The sequence below is a fragment of the Penicillium macrosclerotiorum genome (assembly GCF_028827735.1).
Source record: "Penicillium macrosclerotiorum strain IBT 26536 chromosome Unknown utg000003l_segment0_segment0, whole genome shotgun sequence".
NCBI classification, from domain to species: Eukaryota; Fungi; Ascomycota; class Eurotiomycetes; order Eurotiales; family Aspergillaceae; genus Penicillium; species Penicillium macrosclerotiorum.
The window spans coordinates 961,695-978,681 of NW_026643083.1; the positions used below are offsets into that span (position 1 = coordinate 961,695).

Here is a 16,987-nt window from a genome sequence, read left to right on the forward strand (position 1 = left end):
GCATATTATCAGCGTCAAGGTGAAAAGTACACATGTAGAAGAGAAAGAAAACCACATAGAAAAGTACCATATACCAGCAGCTGGATGAGACACCATTGCAAATGCTCGAAAGAACTAGTCCGGCAAATCGCTCATCCGGTTCATGGGATCATATCACGGCGAGAAGACCGAAAAAATGCGGACGGCGAGAGAAAGCAGAAGAAATAGGATCAGGGGAGAAGAGAAAGGTCATAGAAAGCAGTCGTCTCATCGTCTGGTCGGATTATCTGGAGAAGACCTTAACCACGCCATCTCCGCCGCCGCTAACAACCCATCGTCCATCACGGCTCCAGACGACGGCGCAGACACCCTCGCCACGCATCAAACGGTGGCTGGTCAGTTCCTGAGTACAACTACGCTTCTCGAGGTTCCAGAAACGCAAGCTGGCATCGTGACCAGCTGACACTAGCTCACGGCCATCTGGAGATAGAGAGAGTGAGGCAATGGCAGCTGGGTGAGCCAGCATTGTGTACGTGCATTGACCTGGAATAGAAAGATCAGCTTACAGAACAACAAGAGATATCATAACAACATTCACATACCGCTGTTGGCATCAAAGAAACGAATATACCGGTCTTCGTATCCGCTGATGATCACACCCTCTACACTGCTTGAACCAGTAGCTCCGTGAACCACTTCTTCGTCCGCCATAGTGCGGCTGGGGTCCAGGCTTGCGGAGCCGTCAAATCCCACGGTTGTGGCAACCACAGAATTCACACCAGTCGAGGGAGTACCATCGTAAGTTTCAAGGCTGGCCATACCAACAATCTCTTCGCCGGTTCGTGTGTCGTAGACAAGAATTGAGGCATCGGTATAAGAAACCACGAAGTTCACACCAGCTTGGGACAGAGGGCTGATACAGGTTGGGGACGGAGAATCGGTGCGAACGATATGATGAACAAGGGTATAATGGAATGGAGTAGATGTGGCAACGCTAGGCTGCGGAGACGATGGGAAGTTAGAGCCAGATGAGATTGAGTTGGCACGTCGGCTTCCACCCTGTCGGCGTGAACCCGCTTGGGGCGAAGAAACAAGAGGTGGAGCACTAACAGCCCAGATCAATATACGACCATCTGCTGCGCCAGATGCCAATAAAATGCGATCTGGGCCTCCGTAATGACTACATGAGTCACCAAAGACAGAGCCAGCCGTTCCTGGAAGTACGCAAAGTCCCCAAACAGCGTCTGTGTGTCCATCCAAGGTAGCTTTGGGATCAACACGACCACGTTCCCATACTCGCACACTGGCGTCTTGCCCGCCAGAAAACACCCATCCATCGCCTAAAGCTCGACCACCGTTGGAGATGTTCTGTGAGGGTGAGTAAGCAGCCAACGAAGTGACTGGTCCGACGTGCCCGCGGTGGGTAAAGTAACTAGTAATGTCCAAATCGTTGCTTGAGCTCGGACCGTGCGCTCCAAAATTCCCGTAAGTTGCTGGGATGATCCATCGCTTGATAGTTCCATCATCACTGCACGTGCAAATTTCAGGTTCCGAAGGACTGCCACCGCCGGTAAAAATCACAGAACGGATTACATCAAGATGGCCTCTTAGCGCGAATCGAACATTAAAGTTAGCCTCCTGTTGTCCAGCAGTCATGTTTCTAGACTCAACACCGCTGTCGCTCTTTCGTCGAGAACCAGAACTCTTTCGTCGATGCGAGAGAGATCCGCCACGAGATGGCGACTTGGAACGGAAATTGGCATTGGGGAAAGCATCGGTATCAGGACGATGGGGAGGAATTGGATCAGCGACAGTTTCCGATTCGGAGGGCTCGTCAAAGTTCCATCCGTCCATATCCTCCGCGGCCTCCTCGGCCATCTTTTGCGATTGAAAATCCTTAACAGCCACCTGTGGCCGTTGGCTATCAAATGTTGAATGCTGTCCAACTGCACGGTCATCGATCATCTCTTGGTCAAAGGCTTGTTTCCGATTGTCAATAGCTGCAGGAGGTTGTTGCTCGATCTGGCGCCTCTCAATCGGGATCGGGGCCTGGCCGTACTGATTTTGGGCACCAGGCATAGCTGCATTCTCCGCGTACTGAGGGCCTAAGGACTGATTATTCGGAAGCACTACCTCTCGGGAAATCATATGGTTTGCTTTCTGTCGTTGCTGTTGGAGATAGGCTTCCTCCAGATTCTGCTGCGACAATTGTTGGTTTCCATAGAGATGACTCGAGAGGTCGGGATCACTGAGGTCCGGGGCCGGGTGAGATGTAGGGATAACGTGGTAAGCGATCTCTTGTGCACACTTGGAGAGGTACACCCTTGACTTCTCACGTTCATCTTCTTGAATGAATTCTTGTGAATCAGGGTGAGCCAAGCCCTCCTGGTTTACATCCGAACTCACTTTCGATGGAGGGCGTTGCTCTAGAACACGGAGTCAGTCAACGCACAAGAAATGAACCAAGGCTTAGAGTTCCAAATATTCCAAATACCTTTCAAGAAATTGACATTCTCACGCGCAAGATCCTTGGGATCTTTAAGGTCTTCAACAGACTCATTGTTCGATATCTTCTTCACCTTCTCTCGCTCTTTCTTCAAAGCCGTCTCCATTAGGCGGACATGTTTACCTAACGATTCGTGCAGGCGCTTGCTGGTTCGCAGTTCTCCTTCCAAGCGGCTAATGCGCGACTTCATCTCGGCGCGTTCGATCTCCCAGGCGTTGCGGTCGCGCTCGTGACGATGCCACTCAGTCTGGAGGAAACGCATCACACCTTATTCATAGAACACAGTCAGTTGCATTCGGATAGAGAAACAAGCAGCGCACACCCACCCTGCAGCGTGTATTCCGTCCCCTGCGGGTGCCCGCCGTTCGAGGCATCACCCATCACTCCCGACATGCCTCCGACACCCGACGAGGAAGGTGATTGCCAGGCCATAAACACGTTAAAACCTCAGGATGTATCTATGTCGAAATCGGCCAATTTGGAAAACAAAAATGAAGCAGTTCCGCCGTAGATCGAAAGCGCTGTGAGAGTAGCTCGTTCTCTCCTGACCCCCGTCGTATCCGCTCCACAGTAAGCGAGTTCAATTCCCCAGGGGGTGACAACAGCAGAGGAAGCCCGTTCCACGCCGTGTCGGCCAGTATATGGGGATTGGAACCCGAGTAAGATGAGAGGGAACGAGGTCAATGATTGACTGCAAGAGTGTCGCGGGCGTGCGTTCGTTTGTTATGGAGTTTGGGTGGCTTTTCGGGGGCTTCACGGGGAGCTGACCGCCTGCTGGATCAGGATTAATAGAATAAGAGCAGACGGTTCCCACTGGGAGGAGCCCAAGGAACGCGAAAGTAAAAGTGAGTATTAGAAAGGCCTGAGATTGGAAAGTGAAGCCCAAAGAAGGGGATTATGAAGGGATTGTTAGGGATCGAGGCGTCTTTGACGGTTGAGAAGCTTGGAAGGGCGAGACTGGCCTTCTTTGACGCCTGAAATATCAGGCTCCAAAAAGCTCACCGCTTTGCCGAACAGCGAGAAGCGCAACCCTGGGATGTAATAGTTTCACCCTGGTATATTTAGACTGAAAAAGTTAAGTCTGATATTCTCGCTTATCATTGACATTTTTTATGAATATGAATGGGCTTAATTCAAGAGGTTTCCATGAAGAGCCATTGAGCCGGTTGGGTGCCTAACTATACAAAACTTGTACAGACAAATCAGCAATTTTCCAAAATATATCTCCGGCCAGTTTGAGCCTAAATCTGTTCAACTAGACAAGCAGAGACCACTCAGCAGCAGCCAGTTTAGAACTAAAATGAATCTTATTTTCTAATCAGACAGCCTTGTTCAAACTAAGCCTGAGATCTCTCATAATCCATATCAGAATGGTCGCCTCATCCTTCTCCATCCTGCTTCCAGTTTATGTACCTATATGCACCTATATAGACCACATAATGCCTGGCGGGTGGGGCTTTTTGGGATTTTGGTCACCCTAGGCTGAAAATCCTCCACTGAGAAATCGGTGGTCCCCTGAATGTTTGTCGATGTGGCCTCGGGAGGCCCCGCGGGTTGGTCCTCCGTTCGTCGGGGTTAGCTCTCGCTCGGCACACCCACAACAATTTGTATATCGAAGACAAAATTAACCACAACGTCCCAAAGGGCTACCTTACGGTCACAGCATAGTTTTTTCTAGTTCTACCCATATATATAAGTTCATATCAATTCAGCTCGCTTTGAAAAGCTGTAATCATTTTGTCCTGGCGGTAAGTTACCGTTCCATCCTCTCGACATCTACTATGGACCTCCAATGGGATACAAAATGGTACCAGTCCTGATTGTGTTTCATACAGGTTATTACTGATAATCAAGGTTAATTCATCAACAGCAATACAAAATTCAAATCACTGCTGCCCATCATTTGACTTCAACTGGTTCAGCGTGTTCACGCTCTTCCACCGAAGTTTCCTTCTCTGCGACGGAGGCACGTCTCAAGAGTTCGTTGACAGTTTGATCAAGTCCTATCTCACGATTGATCGTGAGCATTCGCTCATTATCTGCAGCAGCCACTCCCGAACTTCCAAATACCAGATCCATTTCCTCGAGGGTGAGTTTGCTTGTCTCAGGCGTGAAGAAGAAGATAAATCCGCCATCCACGGCAATTAAGATGCCGAATATGATGAATGTCCCGTATCGGATATTGGCGATCAAATCGGGTGTCACTTGTCCGACAATAAAGTTATTCATCCAATTAGTGGACGTAGCGATCGCCACACCATAGGGCCTTGCGGAAAGTGGCCAGATCTCTGCAACGAGGATCCATTCGCATGGACCCCATGACCAGCCAAAGAACGCGACATACACCCAAACAAGAACTACACACGCCCAGGCAGAGGCTTGTTGCGATGCCCAATTGGATTCGTTCCGCGCAAAGATAACAGCTATAGCTAAATGACAAAATGCCATTCCGAGGGCCCCCAAAGTCAGGATTGGTTTGCGGCCAATTTTATCAATCCAAATTAAGGTGGGGATTGTAGCGACTAGCATGACTATGCCAATCACGCCAGTAGCCAGGAGAGAGGTGGTGTTGGACGACATGCCAAGTGCACCGAATATCTGTGTACGTCAGTCTCAGTCATTAGTTATCAGAGTAGAACGACGACAACACTGACATTTGGGGCATAATACAAAATTGCATTGATGCCCGCCACTGGGAAAAGAACATCGTCACTGTAGCGACCACAACTCTCTTGAACATCGCTTCGGTCCGAAACAGGCTCCCAATGGCGACAAATTGAAGTTTCAACGTGTTACTCCACGATATTTTTGTAAGAAGCGGAAATTGTTCCTCTACCGTGCGCTTCTCGAACAAGGACTGGGATTTGATTTCCAAAAATTCCAGCTCGACCACATGGCCGTCAAGCTTAGAGGATCTCAGTTGAGCCAGCACTTGACGAGCTTCGGTTTCCCGGTTGTGGTGGACAAGCCATCGGGGTGTCAATGGCATGAAAATCATCCCGACAAGGAGAACCAGTGCTGGACCGAGTTGCAAGGTGAGCGGGACGAGCCATGCAGCCTCTCTTCTTGTGAAGGGCCAGTACCTCCAATGAAGTGAGTACCGTAGTCCTGGTCATGTGATAAGCACCATCTATGTTCGAAGAGAGGACAACTTACAAGCCAGAATGAAATCATAACGCCAAACTCAATGGCAAACTGCTGTACACCGAGCAATAATCCACGAGACTCGGGCGGAGCGCACTCGGCCACGTATATCGGTACAACCACGGACAAAGAGCCAATACCCATCCCAGTCACGAAGCGACTGCCCAGAATTGCTTGAGGTCCAACCCGAATAGCAGTCGCTTGAATGACCACTCCTATGATAAATATTGAGGTGCTCAAAATAATAGCATACTTCCGAGAGAACGCCTCGGCCAGGAAGCCCGAATATATCGCTCTGATCCAGGCGCCCAATTCCAAGATGGAAGTCAACCAGCCTTTCTTAATACTATTTGTGACATAGTCACCCATGTGCGCTGCGAAGGATGGCATAGTCAGTATGCCAGAGAAGACTCCCTGGTTATATCCATAAAGAAGACCGCCGATGCATGCAAAGCAAGTGATAGCAAACACCCGGAAGTTCTTGATCAGCCCTCGGAAACCAGTTGCAGTGCCAGCGACCCTCCGGTATTGTAATGCTGTGTCATTGACTTGACCGTTATTAACTTGACTCATGGTTGGCGATAACCAAGATCTCGGTCTCATAAAATGTGAGTGCGTTGAAGAGAGCGTTTAAAAAATGAATTCTGAAAGACGGAAGGTGAAAAGTTGGAAAGAGGCGTCCTCAATTTATACACAGAAACAAGCAGCGATACCTTCACACACAGCTTGTTAGGTAGGGTAATCTGCTGCCTGCACATGTGCTAGAGCGTGGTTATCGCGGTGGGGATGGAATGGGCTCCACACACCCCAGTCCGGGGGAGCTGGGGTAATCTGATATGTGGCTCACTTTGTGGGGTAAACTTAGGAGCTTCGTTTCAACCTATTATCGTCATCAGTGGTATCCGAAGTTGATATTCCATCCTTACCGTGCATTCCTTAACGCTACTGTGGATTATATTTGCTCCGCATGACTACGTCACACTGCAGTCTATATACAAGATCAGAGTGAAGGTTGGATGTAAGACTATTTTCTTGCTCTGTCTCCCAATCGACATGAAACCTCTGTTGCTATATTCAAGATTTCCTACGATATAAATAATGAAGTAGTAGCTCATGATGCTGTCAAAGTTAAGGTTAGAGCCAACGAATATTAACCCCACACACCTCATCAAACAAACCCGCTCTGTTGACGGATTGGGGTATCTTTTGCTATCCATTAGTGTCGGCCAGACACCGAAGATACTGAAGTTGCCTGTACACTTTTTTTCCATGGCTATAGCTTGAAAGTGGCAGCTAGATAGAGCATGTCATATCGGTATGCGCGTCTTCCTCTATGTGCCTTCGGTACTCTGTTCGTACAAGGAAGGTTTCCTTTCTGGGACCAAAACTGCCTTTATTGGGATGTGGATACGATCAGAGTGCGTCATGTGGGTCCGACTGTCTACCATAATTACCTATTTCAGTGCTGTCTCCAACAAATACTTTGTCATGATATGTATCAAAATAGGATCAAAGTTGTCCTTTTCAAAGCGGATATGGTTTAGACAAGCGCGTTCAATCTTTGCATTTACGTACGGTACATTGCTGATCTTGAAAACATTGTTGGGTATGCCGAATTGGTATTTGTAGGGAATCAATAGACATGCGGGGAACATAAAGTTACATCGTCTGAACTTGACATAGCACATCCAAAAGAGGGCTTCTGATATCTCTTCCCCTTCGGTGCGCTAAGCCTATTGTACCATGCTCCGAAAAACGTGGACATTATTCTCATCCTCTTTGTTATCAATTCTCGCAAGCACATATTTTATATTTCACCTAGATTGTTCAATAGGATAAACCTGTGATGGCAGTAGAGTGTGTCATGTTTGGGGCACCATGGGATGAACAATATAGAGAGGAGTTAGTGTCAGGAATATACGTATATCTGACAAGAAAAAGTGCGGCTAGGATGAGCCGAAAAGTTAGGAGAGCAGCTGCGCTGCTCAGCTCTGTGTTCCTGCTTCCTCCAATAAGATTCGTATTGTCGCCTGGTTTAATTAGCCAACAGTTCAAGGTAACCAGTTACCTGGGTATTTTTTATTTCGCAAGAAATATCCTCCCTAGAGAATGTTATACTTTTACAAAGAGCGGATTACCTGTCTATCCACATGAGACATGATCCACCATCAACATCATCGCTTTATTCAGCAGTCTTTGATAGATACTTCTTATTAAGTTTGCATAAGCCCGTGTATTTCGAGCTGTGAATTAACATGCAAGGAACTAGAAGAGATCAATGATACAAATGGCAATAGAAATATTTATTCGTGCTAGGTTATCAAATATTCACAGTCGCCTCATGCGAATCCGGACAGGCATATCCCCGGGTGAACATGTAAATGCCTCCTTTTGCGAAAGGACCCAGTCATTACTGGGCAGTTCAAATTCATAGCGATTTATCATGCTTGCCAATGCTACAGTCTGCTCTAGATATGTAATGTTTCGTCCGATGCAGCCCCTTGCACCCGCACTGAAGGTAATAAAGTACGGCTGAAGGGCTTTCGCCTTCTCTCCAACCCATCTTTCTGGGTCGAAGGACTCGGGATCTGGGAAGACATCTGCGTTCCTGTGCATGGCGTACGGCGGTGCATGTACCGTTGTATTTCCTGCGATCAAGTGACCCATGATTGACATACCCTCTGGAGGTGTAAGTCGATTCACGCTCATAGTATTGGGCGGAGTAAGCCGCAGACTCTCATCAAGGCATGCCCGCAAGTAAGGTAAGTGTTTGATTTTATCATATGGCACAACAGCTTCATCCTCGTCCAGGACGGAGTCAATCTCGGCGCGTAACTTGGCGAGGCAAGTTGGATTCTTTAGGAGCCAATACAGAACATTTGTTAACGCAATCCCCGTCGTATCTGAGCCAGCATTTAACATGATACTGGTTTCTGCAACCATCTCACCGATAGGGTAATTGTTGGAGTTGCCGTATTTATCCTCAAAGATATACCTGAGAGGATCATCGATTTTTTCGCCGGCTAGGTAGCGCTTCAGCTGTTGCTGAACGAGATACACACATAAATTGGTATATCTATTGTGGTCTGCCCAATACGGATGCCAACCGGTCACATATGTAAGCCATTTGAACCAGGCTGGTGACCAGACGAGTCTGTTTTGGATAAGATGTGATCGCCAAAGAGCTTCACGGTAGCTGAATGTGTCTAGCTTGCCATTGAGGTCTCTGATTGTAACGATATAGTTCCCAGTTTCGAGCATCTTTAAATCGGCAGTCAGACCAATCTGGGCGATTGCGTCCTGCGCGAAGAGGATCATCCAATGGCGATGGTTGATGTATCCCTTTCGAGAGGCGCCCTCCATTCCCGGGCTCGCATGAAGAGTCGCATGATAATGGGTTTCAAGGCAGAGACGATCGTATTGCTTGACAAGTGCAGCAGTTCTCTCGGCCACGATGTGCTCCCAGTTCTCTAGAGCTGCTTGAGAATAGGCACCCGCCAGAACCCTTCTTTTGCGGGAATGCTCGTCTCGGTCGGAGACATCAGCAAGATGGCGATGACTTCCGGCGAGTGTATCATAGAACTCGCCTTTCCGAACAGGTGATCCATGACCATATATGTCTTTGACAGCAGCTACGTCATTGAAGGACACGGAGTTCGGTCCGACGCGGACTATAGGTCCCAGTCGTTGGTGGGCGTCATGAATTGCCATAAATCGCCGACCTTCAGTGGAATAGAGCATGCATGGGATATTCGTGAATAGAGCAAAGAACGTCATCCCTGGGAATCGTCGAAGCCCCTTCGGGTCGGACACATAACGATAAATGTGCTTCAGCACGACCAGGATGACTAAAAGAATAGCCAAGCCAATGGAGACGGTAAAGAAGAGCATCTTTGCAGACTACCCCAAGGTGTTTGTGACCATGAGCGCCCAGCCATTGCCTACAGCTTTATATCACTCTTTATGCAGTTTTGAGAGTTTCCCGCATCTGGAAGAGAGACCGTGCCGATCTGAGGTGGATCAAGCTATTGGGAAAATCTTGGGCGCGGACCAAAGTTGCCTAGTTTGGCGAGTCCCGAAATGGTCATTTTCGTTTTAGCCTTTGGCTTGAACAGGAGCGTGAAGCATAAGAAAGAGCGGCTACTAGAGTTGGTGACCAAGCTGTGTGAACATCAGCATGGATATTGACCTCAAACTCCCTGATCACGATTACCGGCTGCTGGAGCTAACGGCTCTGGACAGTGTCGCTGCCGTGATTCTACTATGTTTAATTCTGACCCACAAACTGTGGGCAAAGTATCTTGCGGGATGGAACAACATACCGGAATCCTTCTGGTATCAGATTCCACAAGTATCGACCAAGCCGGGAGCCGAAGCCGAGATTGAGAAAAGAACCAGGAATATCCAACAAGAGATTTCCGATCGAGTAAGTTCATATCCCCGGTCAGACCCGCTGGTGCTTACAGACTCAGCAACTTCAAATGGTCATCTTCTGGGGCAGCCAAAGTGGAAGAGCGGAGATGCTCGCCAGGAGGGTTGCAAAAAGCCTGCGTGACAGGTTCAACATTCAAGCCCTCGCGGCCGACTTGAGTGACTACGATCATCTTCATCTCGTCGAGCTCCAGAAAAACACGCCCTGTGGGTTTATATTATCTACCTATGGAGACGGTGAGCCGCCAGACAATACAAATGGTCTCTGGACGTCCCTTGAAAAGTTCGAGAAGAGTGGCACCAAACTGGAAAACCTTCGCTATATCATTTTCGGTCTCGGAAATTCCAAATACCGGTTGTTTAATCGCGTGGCCGACCATGTCGACTTGACTCTGCAGAGACTGGGAGCTGTTCGTTATGGGTCGGCTGGCCGAGGAGACGATGCCAATGGTGACACTGAGAACGCCTTCCTAAAGTGGAGACCGGGCTGCGAAGAAATCCTCAAGAATGAGCTCAATCTTCATGAGCAAAAGGCAGTGTATCGACCTGCCTTTCTCATACCTTCTCATCATGGTCTATTATTTCATTTCAGCACCTGTGAGCTGGGTTTATGTCGCTGAGATTCGGTCCCTGGGAACCAGAGCAACGGCCACGGGGATTACTACGATCGGAAACTGGCCTTCAATTTTGCCTTAGGAGTTTTCATTCCCCCAGCCTTTCGTGCTCTTGATTTTGGACTCTTCATGCTCTTCGGTGTTCTCTGCATGTTTGCGGCAATATCTTCCTTCTTCATGTATCCCGAGATTTGTGACAAGACTCTTGAAGAAGTCGAATCCATGTTCGCTAACGGTGGACCTCACGCATGGCACACTAAGCCGGGTGATAGTCGACTTGACCAGAGATCCAGATTGTCATCGAAGAGAAGCAGAGAGCAGTTGAAATATCTCAACATCTCGAGAATATTTGAGATTTCAGCTGGACTTGGCAGGGACTTGGCAGGTGGTAGGGACTTTTGTTGCTGGTGCGAATTGCAGGAAGAGCTACAGCATCAGACCCATATCGTGAATTTATGTCAAAACATAGCTTAATTCCTAGCCCTATTCCAGGACCTGGTGTTTAATATTACATACTGTGAGAATGCAAAAAGTAGAGAAAAGCTCCATCGTGATCTTTTTTGATGGACATAAACATCGCTCCTGTAGGAATGGGTTTCGCTGCAACAAGATAACCATCATCTTTGCTTTGAAACTAGGTACGTTAGAAAAGAATTCCAGAACCACTTTGCTTTTTGTCGAGATGGAAGACTGCATAAAACGTGGCCAAATGTTTGTTTCATTAACCACAATCGCGAGATCATGAAGCCTGATTAAAAGTTGATCATCAATCGTGTTTGTCGTCATATAATATAAGCTATTAAAAGAATATTATGGTATATTTCATTAAAATTCCAGTTCCTCCACCTCCATTCCGCAGTCGACACACGTTTTCACGCCAATGCCGGTCTCCGGATTGTCCACAGTACGCCCCCACTGATGAACATGCTTCCGATTCCTGTTCAGATCATCGCCGAATTCACCACCAGAAGCCCCCTGTCGATTGCGACGGTAGGCTTCAACACGAGTTCGCTTTTTCAAGTCCTGTAGTTTAGTCTTGAATTTTGCCTCTCGTCGTCTCTTTTTATCGATCTCCCGCCGTTCGAACTCTGCATCCAGTGCTTCAGATGAGCCCCATTTCTTCGCGGAGAATGCGTATTCTTCGACTTGATAGCGAAGATATAACATCATGTTGTTCCATGTTGCTTTATGTGGGTTTGGCTTTTCGAGACGAGGGAGAAGTTCCTCATCTCGCAGTTCCGCTATTGTCCCAAAACGATCAGTAAATACCAAATAGATGTGCTTAAGCTGCAGAGAAAACACTCACGATCAGTTAAAAGATAGTCCTCCTTTGCCTCGGTTTTTGTCAACAGACTATATTTCTCTGGGTACTTCTCTTTGCAAGAATGGCAAATACAGCATCGGAGCATCTCCTCCCATTTCCAGTCAATTTCCAGACTGCCGCACTCGCGGCAGACTTTTTGCTTGCTTTTATCATCCAAGACACTCAAACCTGGCTCGAAAGGCCCCTCACGATTCCGCCGTAAGGAGTCCAGTAGTTGTTGCCTTTCCCATTCTTTTTGCGTCATATTTGACGGCTTTTGAGCCTCTTTTTCATCCAAGACATTTAATGCTTTGTTGAACGGATCGTCCTCATGAGTCAGGAACCCGCCCTTGGTGTCGGTCATTTTGCTGAAGTCGTAGTCGACATATCGAGTAAAGTTGCGGGCGGGTCTAATCTCGTCGAGTGGACGGTCTGACGCGGGCGCATTGGTACGAGCATCTCGTATGGAGGGCGGGGGTGGATTGACTGCGGTCATTGTGCCATGGGAGCGTTTGACTCCTTGGGTTGGATGTGAGGAGCGAGATGGCTTGGTCGGGTCCGAAAGTCGAGCTAGTTCTGCTTCACGTTGTTCGCGAAGAGCCTTGGCTTTCATGCGGTTGACTTCCTGAGACTTGTATTAGCGGATGGGAAGCGCGCAATGTCATTTCGCGGATTCAAGTCCTTACAATCTTTCGTTTCTGCTCCGGGGTGAGGGGGCTGCGAGAGAGCTGCCCTGGTCCGAGAGCATCCTGTCGAGGAGGGGTCGAGGGGCGGTCCGTCGACATCTTTGCCAAAACTGCGAAGGGGTTGCTCGCCACTTGATCGCCGGAGGAAGAAAGAGAGACATGAAGGAAACGCGCCGATGGTGGTGGCTTATCGGCACGTGATCGAGGTATGCACACCCCACACGTAATTTGAGTATTTAGATCAACGCGCTTTCGATTGAACATCAGCTACGAGTCTGCAGATAAAGAGCTCACGAGTGCTCCATCCTCATCGCGCTCTTGCCCATATAGAACCTCGCATACACCGCCAACTGGGATATCCATGACGGCATCGGTGCCCTCACTCCAAATTTCTCGCCAATTGACCTTGCGGTTCTGCGGCCCCATGATTTGATACGATGTTGCGCCAGGTTTCATCTTGGTGGCTCCTCCTGGTCGCCGTCTCGCCTTCCCATCGATGACTGCCACGTTTGCAACCTCGTCCACAATGCTCTCAATGCTATTCATGGGGAGGGTAAGGTAACCGGTATTGTAGGAGGCGAGGGCGATGTAGATATAAACCATGGACATCACAATCCAGGATGGAATTGCGAGGGACCACCATCGGTTGGGGTAATAGTAGATACCGAGTTGGTGTAGGAATGGCGAGGGCAGGTATGACCAGAGGAGATAAATCACTGTTTCTAATTAGCACAGACACGGTAAACAGTTCAGCTGCAAGCTTGCAGCCCTCTTGGGGCCAGTTGCTAGTGTAAATCTCACAGAAAGCTAGCGAGGACGCCAAATACAGTACGAACCCATAGTATTCGTAGGTTGGCACTTTGGGACTGGCGCGTGGGACAGTGGTTGCGCGACGGGCTGACTTGGCTACGGCAGCCTCAGTATCGTTAGGTGTTTCGACGTCCGAGCTATCTGGTGTAGTTGGGCGCGAGGTAGTTGTAGAGAATGGTGGACGAAGTAGCGATGTCAATGAGGGCGAGGGGGGGAGCGGCGTGGGTGGTCGATTGTAAAAAGGAGGCGCAAAGGCATTGGGTCCATGAAGCGAGCTGGTGGACTGGCGGAAGGGATGATGTCTCCCAATCTCATCGTCTGAATCATCTGACTCGGAGTCGGACAAGGATTGCGGTTCTAACGAGTAGTGCGATTGGAAGTCGGCATCATCTTCGACCTCGACCTCTTCATAGCCAGGCGAGGTGACGCTCTCATCCTCCGCATAGCTCTCCGGTCCCTCTTCTGGAGAGGCAGGATCATCTAGCAATGGCGGAAATGGTTGCTTGGCTTCGAATGAAGTTTCAAAGCTGGCCTGCTTCTTCGCGTTCGTGTCCATGGGGCTGATTGGCGCCTCTTTCAAGGTTGCGGAGAAGATGAATCCCAATGGTGTTTACCTTGTGACCCTTTTTTTGCCGCCCCACTGGCCTTCCCCACCGGTCGACTGACACCGCCTATTCAACATTGTTTACAAATTTATCTACTTTCTTAAGAATAAAATGGAAGAGAAATTCAGAAAAATGCTCATGATCATTCTAACTTCAAATGTATTGAATATAAGAAAGTAGAATAATCAAAAATCTCTTCTGGCCCAGGCGAATTACTGGGATTTACAGTGATGTTACTCTCCACAGCATACAAAAAGATCGGTTGAAGGACACGGTATTTATTTCATATCGATTGAAACTTCAGAAACCAATTGGAGGCATTGAGTGCAATTTTAACTTGACTGAGACCCTTTGGACCATGCCTTGGATTTTCTTCGCAGAAGGAAACTTTCTGCGAAAGGCTTCCAATAACTCTACAGCCAGTTCGAAATCATTCATGGCTCGTGTATGATCCAAAACTAAAGAATGATTTTCCATATTGGCTGTCGAAGAATACATCAAAGAAAGAATCGAATTAAAGACGGCCACCAAGTTGAGCCAGTTGAACGCAAATCGCCGTTGTCGATGCAAATTGATTGCTTGGCGGATCGCCATGCCAGAAGCTTCAGCAAGTAATTTCAATGTTGACATATCAGGAGTGGGACTAAGCGGCGATGGTCGATAGAGCATGTTGATATGGGTATAATAATTGAAATCGAACCAGCTGGTGCATAGATGAGGTACCTTGGACTGGAGGTCTGGTAAAGGAAATGGCATGTTGCGACGCCATTCAATAAGTCGCCGGTGCAGGTCCTTAAAGATATCTTCTCGTGCTTCTGAGGTTATGTTAATGGCATACTTCTGCGAATGAACTCGGCTTCCAATATCGCTGGCTATTCGTCGGAGCTCTAGAATGTGAAGAGGTACAGCCATTGTGGACGGTTCAAGTGTGTTCACGACAAGAATTCCATTTGGGTTGATATTCGCATCGTCAGCGTCTACAAAAGACTAGAGATTGATATCAGTCAGAAAGTTTCTAATATATGTTTTAGAAAAAGAAGTGGAGCCCACGAACCTCAGCAGTGATATCATCATCTTGGATGGCAAAAGGCCGCCCTAGAGCTAAAGACACAACACTTCAAATATAAGTCAGAAGATTTTGATCTCTCATATGGACCACTAATGTTTAAACTTACCGATCCATCATGTAGAGAGAAAAGAAGACACGCTTTTGTTGTTCAGCCATGTCGGCGGTAAGAAACTCATATGCGTCCGAGGTATGAAGTCCCATTCCAGTTGCCATTCGTGCCGCTACACCGACCAGAAACCATGTATCTGCACTAAAGTTAAAATTTCTGAGAACAAGGACATTGAAAGGTGTTTCTTTTTTAACGTACTAGGTCCATTTTTGTTGAAAAAGGAATAGGATACTTGTAGCATCAGTACCTCCAGGCCAGCCTTGTCCAAATGTTAGCCCAACCGTTTGGCCCATAACTCACAAACAATTCTCACCAGATCACCACATCCCATGGCTCCTTCGAAATAAGTCATGGCCTTCTTGAAAAATTGGATGGACTCAGTTTCATCCATCAAAGAGACAGAACAATATGTTGTCGACCCTATTGCGAGAACCATCCAGATTCGGAATTGCCATATCGGTGACTGAGCGAGGGCATCTAATGAATCCGCATATATTCTCCATAATACTGATTCAAATTCAATTTTTCTGACGAATGGATATAGTGTGTGAGAATGGGCAAAATAAAATTCCAGAAGGGAATTTATGTGAGTGGGTTGGAGCAACTCAAGGCTAATAGAGCCTTCAAAATTATCTGTTCCCGGATTGCTAAATAGAGGGCTCGAAGGTGGAGGCTGCGTCAATGAAGGAACCTGTTCAGGGAGCAGTGGGTTGAGATTTTCCGTCAAATCTAGATCAAAGTCAAAGCTTGCCGTGAAATCGCTATCTGGCTCATTAAAGATGAAGTCATCCTGGTCTGGAGAGAGACGCTGGAGAACTGTTTGAGTCAATTTGGCAAATGACAGACCCGATGAAGAACCAAGGTATCGTTCGGCAGCTGCTTCCAATGAGAGAAGCCTCAACTCATCAGCAAGATTCTCAGTTGCAGGGCTAGGGGCGTTCAAGAAAGGTGAGATATGCAAGACTTCACGCCCTTGTAAGGAACTCTTCGTTGTCTGGGCTTGGGGTGACTGATTTGCCAGATATTCCGGATTCAAGATTTCGTTTGCCAGAGAGTAGTCTGTCCCTTGATCCAAAGGGTTTGTTTTGAAATCATTATTTTGAGAATTTTGTGGCGTTGATGATGCAAGCTGCTGTTCGAGTTCTGCGATACGCCGTTCCAGGCCACGCACGTAACTATGGCCTGTCAGCCGTCTTCATGTGCATCGTTGGATTGGAGTATTCCCCGCAGTCGAATCTCATACCTAATCGGATATGATGCGATGTTAGCTTCATCATCAAGAAAACTACATGAGACTTTTGCGTGTCGACACGCCAAACATTGGGGTAAAGTCCTATCGCAGCGTTTCTTCCGTCGATAGCATCGTTTGCAAGAGCTCTCCGCTCGTGCAGGAGGGTTCGACATCATTTAACATGAAGGAGGAAGAGGGAAACCAGTATGTAGCGGGGAAAGATAAGGCCGGAAGCCTCCACCTTCCGCTTCGTTCTCTGCCGTCGCTTCGATCTTGATACAGAATCTTGATTCTTATCTCATTACCGCGCCTCTTTCCTCTAATTTAATCAAGCGATACCCTATTTCAGAAATATTGGCCGCTATTTTCATAATGCATATCACAATAGCTCTATGTAAGCGATAGTCACCAATCTAAAGAGTGTTTCTTTGGCTCCACCGTGCGGGGAGAGCAAAGTGGCCAGCCGTGCTGTCAAATGGGAGGCCAAGGATTGGTGACAG

General features: G+C 47.9%; 7 protein-coding genes across 7 annotated transcripts; 1 reads left to right on the top strand and 6 right to left on the bottom strand.

The window, feature by feature from the left end:
* Positions 1-262: 262 nt before the first annotated feature.
* N7462_003246 (cell differentiation and development protein Fsr1) lies at positions 263-2,917 on the bottom strand (the record flags this gene model as incomplete). Its single annotated transcript, XM_057074972.1, has 4 exons — positions 263-522; positions 582-2,405; positions 2,474-2,752; positions 2,812-2,917. The coding sequence occupies 4 exons, from the start codon at positions 2,915-2,917 to the stop codon at positions 263-265; spliced, it is 2,469 nt and encodes an 822-aa protein (XP_056934477.1).
* Positions 2,918-4,384: 1,467 nt separating this feature from the next.
* On the bottom strand, positions 4,385-6,202 carry N7462_003247 (sugar porter family MFS transporter; the record flags this gene model as incomplete). Its single annotated transcript, XM_057074973.1, has 3 exons — positions 4,385-5,083; positions 5,136-5,593; positions 5,638-6,202. 3 exons carry the CDS (start codon positions 6,200-6,202, stop codon positions 4,385-4,387), a joined length of 1,722 nt encoding a protein of 573 aa, XP_056934478.1.
* A 1,755-nt stretch (positions 6,203-7,957) lies between these two features.
* On the bottom strand, positions 7,958-9,520 carry N7462_003248 (cytochrome P450; the record flags this gene model as incomplete). Its single annotated transcript, XM_057074974.1, has 1 exon — positions 7,958-9,520. One exon carries the CDS (start codon positions 9,518-9,520, stop codon positions 7,958-7,960), a length of 1,563 nt encoding a protein of 520 aa, XP_056934479.1.
* A 590-nt stretch (positions 9,521-10,110) lies between these two features.
* On the top strand, positions 10,111-10,680 carry N7462_003249 (flavodoxin family protein; the record flags this gene model as incomplete). Its single annotated transcript, XM_057074975.1, has 1 exon — positions 10,111-10,680. One exon carries the CDS (start codon positions 10,111-10,113, stop codon positions 10,678-10,680), a length of 570 nt encoding a protein of 189 aa, XP_056934480.1.
* An 819-nt stretch (positions 10,681-11,499) lies between these two features.
* Positions 11,500-12,590, bottom strand: rad14 (DNA repair protein RAD14; the record flags this gene model as incomplete). The annotated part of the gene is made up of 2 exons (XM_057074976.1): positions 11,500-11,915; positions 11,981-12,590. 2 exons carry the CDS (start codon positions 12,588-12,590, stop codon positions 11,500-11,502), a joined length of 1,026 nt encoding a protein of 341 aa, XP_056934481.1.
* Positions 12,591-12,930: 340 nt separating this feature from the next.
* Positions 12,931-14,029, bottom strand: N7462_003251 (uncharacterized protein; the record flags this gene model as incomplete). Its single annotated transcript, XM_057074977.1, has 2 exons — positions 12,931-13,379; positions 13,465-14,029. 2 exons carry the CDS (start codon positions 14,027-14,029, stop codon positions 12,931-12,933), a joined length of 1,014 nt encoding a protein of 337 aa, XP_056934482.1.
* A 349-nt stretch (positions 14,030-14,378) lies between these two features.
* Positions 14,379-16,577, bottom strand: N7462_003252 (fungal specific transcription factor domain-containing protein; the record flags this gene model as incomplete). Its single annotated transcript, XM_057074978.1, has 6 exons — positions 14,379-15,065; positions 15,133-15,193; positions 15,254-15,392; positions 15,455-15,515; positions 15,570-16,431; positions 16,546-16,577. The coding sequence occupies 6 exons, from the start codon at positions 16,575-16,577 to the stop codon at positions 14,379-14,381; spliced, it is 1,842 nt and encodes a 613-aa protein (XP_056934483.1).
* Positions 16,578-16,987: the final 410 nt, after the last annotated feature.